Genomic DNA, 14315 nt, shown 5'->3' on the forward strand with positions numbered 1-14315 from the left:
AACGCATGGCCGGGGCATCGGGGAGGTGGGGTCTGGGCACAGTGGGGAGAGGCTGGGGGAGCAGGGAGCCTGGGCCCCTGCAGGACCCACAGAAGGAGGGACTTAGAACCTGAGGAGTGAGCAAGGCACAGAGCCACAGAAGGGGGACTGGAGGGCACGTGGACACCTCGTTCAAAGGACCACTCACAGCCAAGACAAGTTCTCAGAAAGTGGAGAAAGCCTGGACATGGCCGTGTGGTGTAAGCTCTCAGCCGCTCCTTCCGCCCCCCAGGCTGGAGAGAAGGGGTCCAGTTTGTGAGTAGACACAGAGGGTGACTGTGGAGGGGGGACAGGAGGTGCAGAGCATCCTCTCTTTGCAAATGAATCCGGGCGGGAAAGGGCGGGGCCGGCAGGGCTGCCCCAGTCTTGGCTTTGCTGTCAACGTGGGGTGGAGACTATTTTAAATGCACGGACTATTTTAAAGAAAAACCTATAAGGGTTGTGAATGGACCCAAAGGGGGAAATAGAGCAGAGAGAGAGGCCAGGATGACTGCAGGGCTTCCGACCTGGTGGATGGTGGTGGGAGGACCATCTGCAGAGTCATAGACACTGACGGTGACGTGTGTGGGAACATGGCCCTGTAACTAGTGCCAGTAACACCAGTGACAATCCAGACAAGAGTGCAAGTCCCAGCAGCGACACTGAGCCCATTCAACGCACTAAACTCTCGAGAAGCACACCCTAGACTTGGTGACAACAGCATCTCATGAGCAAGAAGGGTCCTTCTGAACTGCGCCCTGAGCTGGGGATGGAGGAGGCGTCCGCGAGGCTGCGGCTCACTGTCCCGGTGGCTTTCAGGAGATCCCCGTAAGATCTCCTCTGACCTTCCAGACGTCTCCCCCTGTCTTTCAGGATGGACACCACGCGGCCAGAACCACCCACTATGGCTCCCTGCCCCAGAAGGCGCAGCACGGCCGGCCCCAAGACGAAAATCCCGTAGTGCACTTCTTCAAGAACATCGTGAGTGTTGGCGTGGGGTGGGGGAGTGGAGGAGTGTGGGGTGGGAGTGGGGGCGCGGAGGGATGAGGGGCGCCAGGCCGTGCCCCCACCCAGGAGAGCCTAAGTGTGTCCCCAGGTGACACAGCTCCAGTCCAGGGGGGAGTGATCTGAGTATATCCCTGGGGACTCTAAGCTCTGATCCACGAGGGGTCTGAGTACATACCCAGGTGACAGCTCTAATCTGTGGGAGGGGGGGTCTGAGAATATCCCCGTGGGACACAGTTATAACCCTCGGAGGGTGATGGATTGGCTCACCAGTTGTAACAAATGAACCACACAGAATCCAGGGGGTGGGCTGTGCAGAGGACAGTAGGTCATGACAATGTTTTGCAATTGCTATACAGCTTTTCTAGAAACCTAGAACTGGCTCTAAAAAAAACAGTCGCAAAAGCACAGGCTCTAGTTATAGACCTCCTTTTTCATGTTGATGGGGGCTTTAGGGACCACACACCTGAAGGTTTCCTTTCCAGGCTCCTAGTATCTGGGGCCCTTGGCTGCCGACCCCAGAGAGGGTCTCTGACAATCAGCGTGTGACAGGGACTGTCACCGGAGTGCCGGCCACAAAGGCTTGCCCCGCTGAGCGCAGAGCCCTGGGCGTGTTTCACATCCTCCCAAACACTTTCCGAGTGCCCTGGACGACCCGGGTGCCACTGGGTGATTTCAGATCCTCAAATCCTGTTTCTCCCTCACCTGGGGCAGAATAGGGTCCCGAGGAGAGACCGAGTGGGTGGCTTCTTATACCATTGGTGCCAGACCCTCCCAGCAAGCAGCTCCCTCTAGCTGGGTGAACACAGGGGTGACAGGTGACCACAGGAGGCCCTCTCGAGGCGGTCAGGGCCGCTGTGAAGGAGGGACCCACCCGCCCAGCTCACCATTCTCCTGTGTCTCTGCAGGTGACACCTCGCACACCTCCTCCATCGCAAGGAAAGGTAAGAGCTCTGAATGTGCTGAGTCGCCATCGCTTAACACCCCTGGAATCCCTAAATGGGCCAGACAGGGGGTTGGACTCAGAGCTCCCTCATTTCCCCCCAAAATGTTTTGCCACGTGGAGCCCACGTAGACCTAGAACGGGCTGAGAAGCGCCTGGCCCCAAGCAGACAGCATTCCTGTCCCCTCCCTGCCTGGATCGGAAGTCCTCCGGGGCGGCGCAGGGATGCACTGAATCTGACAAAACCTACTTCCTGGCTCAGCTCGGTGCTGTTCTGACTGCGTGTCCTGTTGTATGAAAGAGCGCCGTGCCTGCACTGATCCCTGTGTCACTTTCTCTTTCTCTTCCTCACGCAGGGGCGAGGACTGTCCCTCAGCAGATTTAGCTGGGTAGGTGCCGCGCGCCCCGCCCTCCCCTCGCCTCCCCTCCCCATCCTCTCAGCTGCTCCGCTCGCCCAGTCTCGGAGGCTCGCGTCCACATTCCTTCCATCCTCCCGGCTTGTGCGCCAGCTGCTTCCCCCGCAGCAGGCCCTTCTTTCTAGCTGAGCTCACGCTCCTGTTTGCTCGCCCCGGGGCCCAAGCACCAAGGGGCTCCTAGGAGACTCTGCCCAGGCAAGGAGGACCCCCGTCTTTGAGAAAGTTCCTGACTTCCTTCCAAAACGGCAGATGAGGAAGTCCAGTCCCTGCCGTCTGCCTGTGCACCTGTCGGAATAGCTAACCCCACCCCCTCCAGGTGTTGACATGCTGTTGAGAAACAGAGATTCTGCTAACAAGACAAAAGGATGCTGAATTCACTTATTCAGTTTATAATAACCTAAGTGACCCAAAAGATTTTGGTTTGGGTTTTGATGTAGTAATAACTAAAGCTTAGATATCAAGCCATCCAGAAAAACCTTTTTAGGAATTTCTGAGAACAAAGTGTCCATGAAAACTTTAAGGGGCTGACTTGTTCAGCTTCTAGTAAAATTTGGTGTCTACGCCAACTTCTAATGCTGATCTGTACTTTAACCAAATTACCTTCCAGTAAGGGCTTCCCTGGTGGTTCAGTGGTAAGAACCTGCCTGCCAAGGCAGGAGCCACAGGAGACTCAGGTTGGATCCCCGGGTCGGGAAGATCCCCTGGGGGAGGGCACGGCAACCCACTCCAGTGTTCTTGCCTGGAGAACCCCATGGGCAGAGGAGCCTGGAGGGCTACAGTCCATGGGGTCTCAAAGAGTTGGATACGACTAAGCAATCAAACAGCAGTATTTACTTATAAATATTAGATACAGTCTTTACTTGATCACATTTCCAGAATAAAAGGAGACCCACTAACCTCTAGGCCAGGAACTGTGTCTGTCTTGGAGACAGAACCACATTCTCCAGTGTCCTCTCTCTAGCACAGAGCCTACATCTCACTGATGCACAGTTAGTAGGCAACATAGAAATGAATGCATGAATTTAGACAGAAGGAGAGAAAGAAGGAAGGGAAGAGGGAGGAAGAAAGAAGGAAGAAAGGAAAGAGAGAGGGGGAAGACAGAGGGGGAGGGAGCGGAAGGAAGGAAGGAAGAGGGACTGCTTCATGTTGATGTTCGGCAGAAACCAACACACTACTGTAAAGCAATTATCCTTCAATAAAAAATAAGTACATTTTTAAAAAAGAAGGAAGGAGGGAGGGAGGGAGGCATCCACCCTCAGAGAAAAGGCAGAGGAAGCTTCCGGGAACCGCTCCAACACATGATAACTGCAGTGAGAAGTGAGATGTTGCTGGGACATTTATACAGATACACATAAGCCTTTTTCTGATCTGATGAATTTGCAAAAAGTGCCGATAATGTAGAGAACTGACACAGGCCAGCGGTCACAGCCAATTAATGACGGACTTCTTGTGCCAGCAGGAGAAAAACATGATACTGAAGAATGAAATCCATTTCTGACCCAGAAATCTTACTTCAGTGACCACTCAACCTGCCTCTTAACTTTCTAGGCGAGGGGGAGCAGGGCCGAGCCGCTGATGACTGGGAGTGATGGGGGGAGGAGACCTTCTTTCTTCCCGTTGTTTAAGGCCCTTCCAATCCGGCAGCTAATAGAATGCCTTTGCATGCCTCTCCATGTCTCCATTTTTGTTCCCACTAATCAGTTAATTTTCTCCTTTTTCCAAAGCAAAATTCTGCTCTGTGTTCCGTGAGCCGGTCTATTGGTTTCCGAGATCCGCATGACTGTCTTCCACTTGGAGATCCTGAAAATCTCACTAGTTTTCTAAACTATGTTGTATGTTTTTCTGGCAAATTTTAGGTTGTCCAAAGATAAAAGTGACCACAAACTTGAAAGGAGAATAATTAAGCAGATTATCAATCAGAAAAACAATCCTTGAATTTTATTCTCAGAAGCACTTTATTCTGGAGAAAATCAGCAGAGTCAGAGCATGACAGGCTCACGTGGGACCGCGCGGCTCTCTCCCATGCTGGTCCATCCTTCATCGGCTCTCTTTAACCGTCCTTGGCCTCTGCGCCCGTGACGGAGGGAGTGTGTCCGTGGAAACTGTGGGATGCGAGGGCAGCAGTAGGCCTCCCTTGTGTGTAGTCCCCGAGACTCACGCACTCGACACCCCTTGAAACCAGATTTTCACGTGAAAGTGGCTGCCTCGTTCTGAGTGGCCAGCATCTATTCCCAGCATCTATTTCTGGCTGAAAGTGAAGGAACCCACAGAAGTAGGGCTGGGGCGGGGCGGGGGGAGGGTGGGGGCCTAGACAGGTGGCCCTGGTCCAGCTCCAGTTCAAACACAAGAGAGCTGGCCTGCAAGATCCTTGAAGCCCACCTCCAGCACCTCTGGACCGGAGGGATGGACTCCACACTTCCCAGGCCCCACAATACCCTCTTGAAACCGAAAAGGACCACAAGCTGAGGCCAAGGGCTCTAGAGCTCGATCAGAGATGGTTTTACTTCATTTGTAGAATTCTCAGGAGAGGCCCGGACAAAGAGAGTCCCGCTTCTTGTTGGCAAAATGTGAAGTGAGATCTCAGAGCCTGTCCGTTGCACAAGATCTGTGCAAGGGACATGCACCCCAAGACGCTGACGCTCACTGTGTCTGAGCCCCAGAGCCCCCCTTCCTTCTCATGCTCACAGGGCAAGGTCCCTTTGAAACTAGAGCTTATGGGAATGCAAACTGGCCCCAGAGACACATGCCTTTACATTACAGTAACTGTGTGTCGTTGCTACCTGCTGGAAGCCAGCTTTCTCCATCTTCCCTGAAGTGAGAGGGGTCCCCCCAGAGAAGCTGGAGGCAGAGGTGGGGCTGCCTGAGGAGCCCCCTCCCATAACAACAGCAAGCTTGAGAATTCAGAGTCACAAGCTCTGGTCTCAGAGCAGGTTGTCCATTATCTCCATGTTACAGAAGAGGAAACTGAAGCTCAGAGAGCTTCCGACAGTTGCCCAAGGTCACACAGCCAGGGAGCCGGGTTGCTGAGACCCACCCCGGTTGCCGGCCCTGGGACTGTGCCCAGGTGCACACCTGGGGATGCGGCTTCCCAGCCTGCCTCCTCCCTCTACAGTTACCAGCTCGCAGCCCAGAGTCCCAGGAATAACCCTGGTCCATCCACACTCAGGGCACCCACAGCACAGCCAGGGGAGCTGGTTCTGGCCTGCGAGAGGCCCCTCCAGGCTGGAGAGTTGGGAATTGTGCCTTTGCCCTTTAAAAACGTATGAGCCCCCAATGCCCCAAGTGTGAAGGCTGCTGAGCCCCAGGGGAGCCGATGTGAAGGGTCTGTGCCAATGGCCAGAACAGTCCCAGGGCCGGGCGTTGTCTCCTGGGCTCCTGTCAGGGGCACGGCCTCACCCATCCTTCTCTAGCATGGTCCAGGCGCCCCTTCCCCCGATGTGTGCGGGCAAAGACTCTGGAGCATGCGTGTGTGACTCTGGCTGATCCGCCCTGGGACCCGCTCGGCCAGGAGAACGGTGGCCACAGCCACAGGGAAGGTCCCACCTCCGGCCAGAGGCGCCGGGCACCCAGTTTGTGGCTGAGCAGCCACTGAGACCAGATGGACATGGACCGGGGCGGGCCGCGGGCTGTGGGCACAGACCGCGAGCCTCACCCTCTCTTGCAGGGGGCTGAGGGCCAGAAGCCAGGATTCGGCTATGGCGGCAGAGCATCTGACTACAAATCGGCTCACAAGGGACTCAAGGGGCACGACGCCCAGGGCACGCTTTCCAGAATCTTCAAGCTGGTAACGTACCTTCTCCACGTGGGAGGCGCTGGGAGGGGTCTGGGGATGAGTCTGGGACAGTCTGGGGATGCCAGTCTCCAGCCCCTCCACCTGCTGCTTCTCCGGAGTTGCTCCTGCCCAGCCCTTCGGGGCGAGCATTTCTGCAGCGCTCACCCGAGCAGCTGCTGCACCGGATGCCAGGCCAGGGTCCCCCAGGGAGCCTGAGGACAAGCGGGGTCGTGGTGGGGCCCGAGAGGCTCGGGGGCCTGGAGGGCACCCCGTCCGGAAGGACAGGTGGCTTCCTGACCGGGGCAGCAGCGCCTTGGTCCCTGAGGGTGACGAGACGGAAGATGGCTGCATGGGGAGACACCCTGCAGACCTCGGACATCTGCCTTCCCGGCTCACATCCGAGCCACACGCCCAGGTCCTCCGGCCTCCCTGAGGCTCGGTCTCTCCTCTGTGAGACGGGAGGATGTGTGGGGAGCTGCTCGGACAGGAGGGGTACCGTGCCATCTGCCCGGCTCCCTGCCCAGACCCCCTCGAAACAGCCCGGCATCGCCAGGGACATGTCAGCCCTGCTCAGAAACCTGAGATCTCAGGAGGGCTCTGATGGGGACAAGGCACAGCCACCCCAGGCCTGAGCCGGACGGAAGAGGGAAGGGAAGGTTCTGGACTCGGGAGGGCCAGGCCCCGGGCAGTGACCCCTCACACCAGGCCCCTCAGACTCCTTCCTTCCACAGCTGCAAGCAGGCAGAGCTTTCCTGGGGTGAGAGGGGTGGGTGCCCAAGTCCGGAGACCAAGCTCACCTGTGAGGAGATGAAACACCCTGGAGACAGAGGCCCCAGAGCCAGGACGCCCGAGGGCTGCGCCAGGCTGTCGTCTCCTCAGACAGAGGAGACGCGGCTGGCCCCGACCGGCAGGGCCCAGGTGCCCGGACAGGCCTCGAGCAGATGGAACCCGGTAGCAGGCTCAGAACTGGAGGGGCTCGGGAGCAGAGATGAGCCTGTGGAGCCACAGCGAGCCTCTCGAGCAGTTGGGGCCATTTCCACAAAGATTCGAGGCTCCCGGAGGTGCTTTTCGTCCCTGATAATGGAACCACATTTGCACGGCAGCCTGGCAGGAACAAACGTCACCAAATCCCGGTCCTGCTGGTTTTCTCATTAGAGCGTCAGCGCAGCTGCCACCTTCACTGACTCTTGACCCAAATGAGGCCATGACTTCCCTGCTGACGTCCAGCTACAACTGCAGTCCTGACTCTTACAAGGATCTGGTCAGCTCCCCTTCCAACCGGAAGAAATGTCGTGAGGAAGACAGATGCCAGCAAGGAAGGGCAGAGTCCCCCTGTTACAGCAGGGGCAGCCTCTTGAGGACGTGGTGCTTATGACGCCCTCAGGGCCATGGGACCGTCCTGCACCCTCAGGCATCGCGGTGCCAGCATCGCAGCCCTGCTCTCACCCCCTGTGCAGCTTCTTCCACCTGTGCCCCCAGGCCAGCGGCCCCCCGGGGGAGACCTGCGTTTCCACAGACCCCTTTCCCAGCTGTCCGTGGTCTCGGATGAGACCAGGAGTGTCTCCCGAGGCTCACCCGCTGGGTTACGGCAGGTCACAGCGAGATTTCACCCGAGAAGCTCCTGCAGTCCGTGGCGAGGCTGTGTCACCAGGAGACCGACAGCCCCACGTGCCCTGTTCAAGGGCTCAGTCCCCACCAGCAAAGCGTGATGGCTCCTCAACCCCAATCACCCGCGGAAGCGTGCTTCCTGCTAAGCTCATTGAAATGTTGCGGTTTTACAATTTACGGTGAAATGGTTTGGTCAGGAACACAGACACTGTAGGGTGGTCACCTAACCTTTAATTCCATGTCCAGTCCCGTGTGTGTGGCGCACCCAGTGGTCGGGATACACAGACACAACGACCTAGGCTCTGAAAGGTGCTGGACTCTGAAGGGTGCTGAGAAGCAGGACTCGGCTTTGAGGAGACGTTTAAATACATGAAGTGAGTGGTGGGTGACCCACTGCTAAGTTGGCTGGTGTCAGATTCAATGTGGGCAGGACTCAGTCTTCAAAATGTTGATCCTGAGGCAAATCTGATAAGGAGATAAATACTACCTCAAATGTCCAAGAAACAGAGAGCCTTACAATATACGTGTCTTGATTCTGAAGTGAGAAGGTGACGACGCATATCCCGGCGGGGCTCTGGGTCTAAACCCGGAGCTGCAGTGTTTCCATCAGGTCACCTGCAGCGTCCAGACCATTTCTGAGTACCCCAAGACTTCCGGACCAGAGCGACCAAGGGCAAAACCCAGATGTCTGCAGTTGGGAAGATGCCCGTCCTCATCAGAGTTTCTAATGCGAGCTCCCCTCTGCTGGCTGACTTTGGGGAAATGACTCAACCTCTCTGAGGAGCTTCGGCTCCTTCAACTATCAAACGGGAATGCTAAGAACACCCCCACCCCTCCAGGCTGGATTTGTTCACAAGAAGAAACAGACGTCAGAGATTTAGCTCACAGCAGATAATGAATTGTAGGCACAGTAATCAAAAAGAAAAGCCATAAACCTGCCATCTTTCATTCAAAGTTGCCCTCGGGGTGTTCAGTGGTGTCTCACGTAAGCTGCTCGGCAAACAGGGTAGGAGGGGCACTGAGCCCGTCTCAGCGCAGACGTGCTTGGTCAGATGGGGCGGAGGTCTGCTCCTGTGCACGACTAAATCACACTTTCCAGGAGGCTCTAAGGTTAATCTCGCTGAAATTCAGGACAAGGAGGGGCCAGTGCTGCCTGGCTCAGGGCTACTCCAGGACTGGCTCTGAGGATCAAGTACCCAAAGCCCAGCCAGACTCACCCGGGACCAGACCCAGGTCCACACTGAAGGGCTCGTCCCCCAGGCTGGGGAACAAAGCCCCTTTCCTGCAGGGGGAGCATTTCTGAATGATGCCCGACACCTCCAGAGGCTAGAGTTCCACAGACTTCCCCACATGTGAAAACAAAATGCCTATAGTGAATCAGCAATGGAGGAAATGTTTTGGGGAGAAAGCAAAATTGCAAGAAATCAGAGCCATCATCTCTCTGTTGACCAAGTTAGCTATAAGACCCAGGGCCTCATGCTTCCATTGCCTAATCTCTGGGTCACGTGGGGGATGCAAGACATGGACGAGGCCTATCTGTCATTGGATCAATAGCATATTTCACAATCATCTTCTTTTCCAGGGGCTCATAGTCTCAAGGGGATCTTTGAGAGATCAAGTTTTCATTCATAACCTACGAGAAAGGGGAAATCCAAAAAGACTAAAATTTGAATAAGAATTCAAATGCAAAAAAAAAAAATCAACCCTCCTCCGAGTTCATCTAAGTGGCGCCTGGGGTGACAGCTGCCTTCTCCAACGGACGCCTGGACAAGCTCCCTCGTCTCCGTCATCCCCACCCACTTCTCCACCTCCACCACTGCCAGCTCTTCTGCAAATTGTATTTGTCAACTCTTGAAAACATGTCAACTCTTGTTTTTTTAAGACCCTGAGGTCACAGTTTGTGGAGGGCTCATCTGGGAGGCTGGTTTCCTTGGTGACGCAGGAGAGGGCTTGCAGGTGGGGCGGGGGCCGCTCCCTGGTGGACCAAGTGGGGCTGCGCTTTCGGCATCTCAGCCTCATGCAGATGAGCCCGTCCTGGGCATCATTGATGGACCACTTCCTGCGGCCCCTGGGAATCTCTAGTCTAGATGTCAAGACGACTGTGTAATTTCCTAGGCTCTGTCTCCTCACGACAAAAATTTGAAGTGACGGACATTAAAGCCCTCGGCGCATCACAGCTAGTGTTACAGTGCCATGTTACAGCTCGGTTTTATTTAGAAAGTAAAGGAAAACACATCCTCGAGATGTGAGGGCATACCGACACAAAAGACGCGAAGAGGAGAGAGTGCGTGTGTGCGCTGGAGAGAGACCCCCAGCCCTTTGGCTCCGCTTTTTATATGCTTTTTCCTCCCCCTGGGCCTGCCCTGTGTAAACTGGGCTAGCCAGGAGTGCTGTTTGTTCTACCTGAGGTCCTCACTCCGGTCCTCAGACCTTCCTTTGTTCTACTTTTGCAGGCTTTTCCCTTCCTTGTCTTTTAGCCACCACCATTCTGGACTCCTGTTTCCTATTCTAACTACCTGACGTTCCCCCCTCAAGAGATGGGAGGCCCAACTCTTTGGGAATAGGGGCATCGAGGTCTTTCTGGCTACTTCCTGCTGAGCTGGGACAGCGAGGGGCATTGGGCCTCCCATCTCTTGAGGGGAGGACGTTAGGAGAAAACAAGCCCTCCTTTGAGACATAATAATGTATCCGTTGAGCTTTTCACCCCCAGAAACGCACAGGCCCTGTCCTGTTTGTACTTGGATGTGCAGTGAGATAAAGGATACTGTGAGGCGCCGAGTCAGAGACCAGCCCCATGCAGCTTCGTGCCTAGGACAGACCCCGAGGAGAGAGGCCCTGCATCTGGTGACCACTGACCACAGGGCCCCAGCCCTCCTAACTCTCCATCTCTCTCTCTCACAGGGAGGACGAGACAGCCGTTCCGGGTCCCCGATGGCTAGACGCTGAAGCCCAGCTCCCCTCCCAGAACCCCGTCCCCAGCTTCTTAATACAACCGCCTCAACGCTAACCGTTGTCTAAATTCCCTAGTGCAGCCGGCGTCCCCCCAACCCTGGCCACACGTGCGTCCTGCGGGCTCCCGGCCAGCGGCTCAAAGCGAAGACGGTGCAGCTGTCAGCTCACCCTTGGAGATCAGCGAGGTCCCCGAGCGGCCAGGACGGGCGACCCTCCACGCCCGCTTTCTGCCCTGGGACGCTGCTGGGGGACGTGGCCGCCGGACCCCCACCCAGGGTGTGGAGACCGACCTGTGGCTCTGAGCTTCCTTTGGTTTCTTTCCCGCCTCCTCTCACCTCCTAAAGCGCTTCCTTTCCTAACCCATCTCAGTGGAGCGGCTTCGCAGCGGAGCTTTGGTACGTGGCAGGCGGGCGGGCAGCTGGGAGTGTCCCATGTGGTGGCCGCGGCTCACACCCCGGAGGAGCCGGATCGGCGCGTGCGGAGAAGGGACGCGGGGCGGACTCGGCCGGGCCTCGGGGGGTCCCGCGACGGCGCAGGCGCGCGGGGACCGCAGCGGCCCCCCGCCGACCTACTTCCTACGGAGCCCGGCTGGAGGGCGGAGGCGGCGCAGCTCAGAGCGGTGGCAGGACGTTCCGGGAGCCTCGCGGTGGCCGCAGCCATCGCGAGCGCGAAGGTGACAGGTGGCGTGGTCGGCACGGCGGTGCGCACAGCGAACACTAACCCCAGGGGGGAGAGAACCACCCCACCCGCTTCCTCCCGGAACCCACTGACTCGCACGCATGCTTTTCCGGATCACTGCCGGACTGGGCGCCGGCCCCAGTGAGGACCGGGAGGGGTCCTCCATCCCACTCTTTTCTAACCCGAGCTGACATCTCGCGTGCTCCCCCCATAACTTACTGATTCCCACCTTTTGATTTCAGCGTCTCTCCCACCAGCCCCCCACGAAGTCCCCACACTGGCGTCACAACCCCCCCTTAGGATGAAAATGAGGAATAGTCAATATAATGCCCAAACGCGGCCCTTTAATCCCCTTCTAATTCTGAATATTTCGCGTGGGTTTAATATAATGTCTATTAATACATAGCCTCAATGATGAGAGGGTAAGAAAAAAAATTCAGAAACAAAATCTCCAAATTGCTCGACACACACACTGCGTCTTTGAGCTGGTTGTGACTGAGTGACCTCCGTTCGTGGCCACACCCAACAATGAGAGCTGTGACCACGGGTCTCAAGGAAAGTATGCACTGTTCTTGAATATTGAAATAAAGTAATACACTTTTAATGATATCTGCATGGCTTGTATTCCGTGACTTTTATTCTGGTCTGCAGAATGTGAGTGTGTATGCCAAGTCACGTCAGCTGTTCCCAACTCTTTTCGACCCTATGGACTGTACCCACCAGGCTCCTCTGTCCATGGGATTCTCCAGGCAAGAATACTGGAGTGCGTTTTCATTTCCTTCTTCAGGGGATCTTCCCAACCTAGGGATTGAACCTGCGTCTCTTAGGTCTCCTGCATTGGCAGGCAGGTTTTTTACCTGTAGCCACTGGGAAGCCCAAGAGGTCTCCATCACCCCAAAGCTGCAGGAAAGTTCGTTTCCAGGTGGAGCTCTGAGTGGGGGGGGTATGCTAGACCCCCAGCCACATGCTCCTCCATCTTTCTGTGCTCACCTGTGGACCGTCCCACTGAGTCCAGAGGTGCTGGGAGGGTGTATCTGATGAAGGAAGCCTCTTCCCACCAGAACAGAACACCAGGGTGATCATGTTTTCTCAGATACCATGTCGATCTGCCCAGCTGCCTCTGCACCGCGTGGTCCAGACCGAGAACCATCTGTGGGCTCCTATCTGTCCCCCCAGGCAGAGGACAGGACGGTCGAGGGGCCCCAGCACCAAGCTCTGGGAGAGCAGGCCAGGTCAGAGATCAGGAGCGGGTCAGAGGTTAGCAGAGAGGATGTCGGCTCCATCTAGCGGGCTGGCTTTATAAACCAGGTGCGGGCTATGAACTGGGTTTGGGGTTTATGATGACAGAAGAGGGCCTGAGAAAAACGCTGAAATGGGGCGGTGGGGTGGGGGGAGCCTCTGAAAACGAGAGCGCCAAGCCTTCCATGACCCCTTGGTGCTGTGTTAAGTTGGGGCTGTCATAACACGACACCAGGACTGGGGGGCTGAAACAATACAAGTTTTACGTTCTCAGGCTCTGGAGGCTGGACGCTCACCGCCAAGGCGCCGGCAGGGAGTTTCCGGGGAGGCCCCCTCCTGGGCCTGCACACACTGCCTGCTGACTAGGGCTCACGACACCCCGTGGTGCCTCTCCTTCCTTGTAAGGGCCCAGTCTCACCCTCATGACTGCATTTAAGCGGTACTTAGCTCCTGGAAGTCCCGTCACATCAGGAGTTAACACTCCAGCAAATGCATCTGGGGCACCAGGCAGCCCACAGCAGGGATGTGTTTCTCCTGCAAAGACAAAGGTTTCCTAGACCCCCCAGTTGGCAAGAGTTTGATTAAATTGCAGAGCTGAGGAGAAGGGGGTGTTTCTCCAGGGTGAAGAGGAGGCTGGGCAGGAGGGCTGGGTGCCTGCACTGGGTCTGCTGCATGGAGGTCTTAGGCTTCACACTTCGGGCAACGCTGGAAAGCAATCCCTAGAGGAGAGTCTAGGAGGGCTTCTTTGTCCTACTCTTGCAACTTCACTAAAAGTTGGAAACCACTTCACAGAGTTTGCACAAAAAGCATCAAGAGTTCAGATGACTAAACTTGAGAAAGATAATTCAAAGCGAGCCTAGAAAAAGTGCATGGTGAGGAGTATCTTGGGGAAGACGGCCAGCAGCGGTCCATCCTTCTCCAGGATGATGGAGGAGCTGGCTGAGGGCACTCGAAGAAGAGCTGTTTTGTGTTAATTTATAAGAATTTTTTCCCCTGGAGCTCGTTACCAGGGTAACCTACAATTACTTTGTTCTGATGCTAAAATAGTGGCATAGAACCATCTCTCTTGCTTGAGTCAGGATTTAAAAATCAGGGAAGTATCTGTATATCGGCAGAAAGGAGAGTGTGGGGCTGTGAGTGTGGGCATAGAAACTGCCGTTTCTCCATTTTTCCTTAGAGACTAAAGGGATTTAACACTTTCACGGTACTTGTTTTAGTCGCTCAGTCATGTCTGACTCTGCGACCCCATGGATTGTAGCCCATCAGGCTCCTCTGTCCATGGGATTTCCCAGGCAAGAATACTGGAGTGGGTTGCTATTTCCTTCTTGAGGGCATCTTCCTGGCCCAGGGATTGAACTCATGTCTCTTGTTTTTCAGGCAGATTTTTTACCACTTAGCCATCTGGGAGGCTCCTTTAAAGTTACATGACAATAAAATCTCCTCAGTGATAGAAATAACATTATGGATGATACCGAATAAATTAATTATTGGCGTTTGTAAAAAATACTTCTATTCATTTGATGGTTTAGCTGCTCAGTTGTGTCCAGATCTTTGTGATCCCATGGCCTGCAGCACGCCAGGCTTCCCTGTCTTTCATCATCTCCTGGAGTTTGTTCAAACTCATGTCCATTGACTCAGTGATACCATCCAACCATCTCAACCTCTGTCGTCCCCTTCTCCTCCT

General features: G+C 55.5%; 1 protein-coding gene across 4 annotated transcripts in view; it reads left to right on the forward strand.

The window, feature by feature from the left end:
* MBP (myelin basic protein) overlaps nucleotides 1–12001 on the forward strand; it is a 103521-nt gene extending 91520 nt beyond the window's left edge. For 2 of the 4 annotated variants that reach the window (XM_065932276.1, XM_065932274.1), the window contains 5 exons: nucleotides 892–999; nucleotides 1932–1967; nucleotides 2323–2355; nucleotides 6047–6166; nucleotides 10664–12001. In XM_065932276.1, coding sequence (XP_065788348.1) covers nucleotides 892–999; nucleotides 1932–1967; nucleotides 2323–2355; nucleotides 6047–6166; nucleotides 10664–10708 — 342 coding nt within the window. In that variant the 3' untranslated portion in view covers nucleotides 10709–12001. The remainder of the gene's footprint in view (nucleotides 1–891; nucleotides 1000–1931; nucleotides 1968–2322; nucleotides 2356–6046; nucleotides 6167–10663) is intronic. The other 2 variants (XM_065932277.1, XM_065932275.1) reach the window with 1 other exon arrangement.
* The last annotated feature ends 2314 nt before the right edge of the window (nucleotides 12002–14315 follow it).

Source organism: Muntiacus reevesi, chromosome 4, assembly GCF_963930625.1.
Source record: "Muntiacus reevesi chromosome 4, mMunRee1.1, whole genome shotgun sequence".
Classification (NCBI taxonomy): Eukaryota; Metazoa; Chordata; class Mammalia; order Artiodactyla; family Cervidae; genus Muntiacus; species Muntiacus reevesi.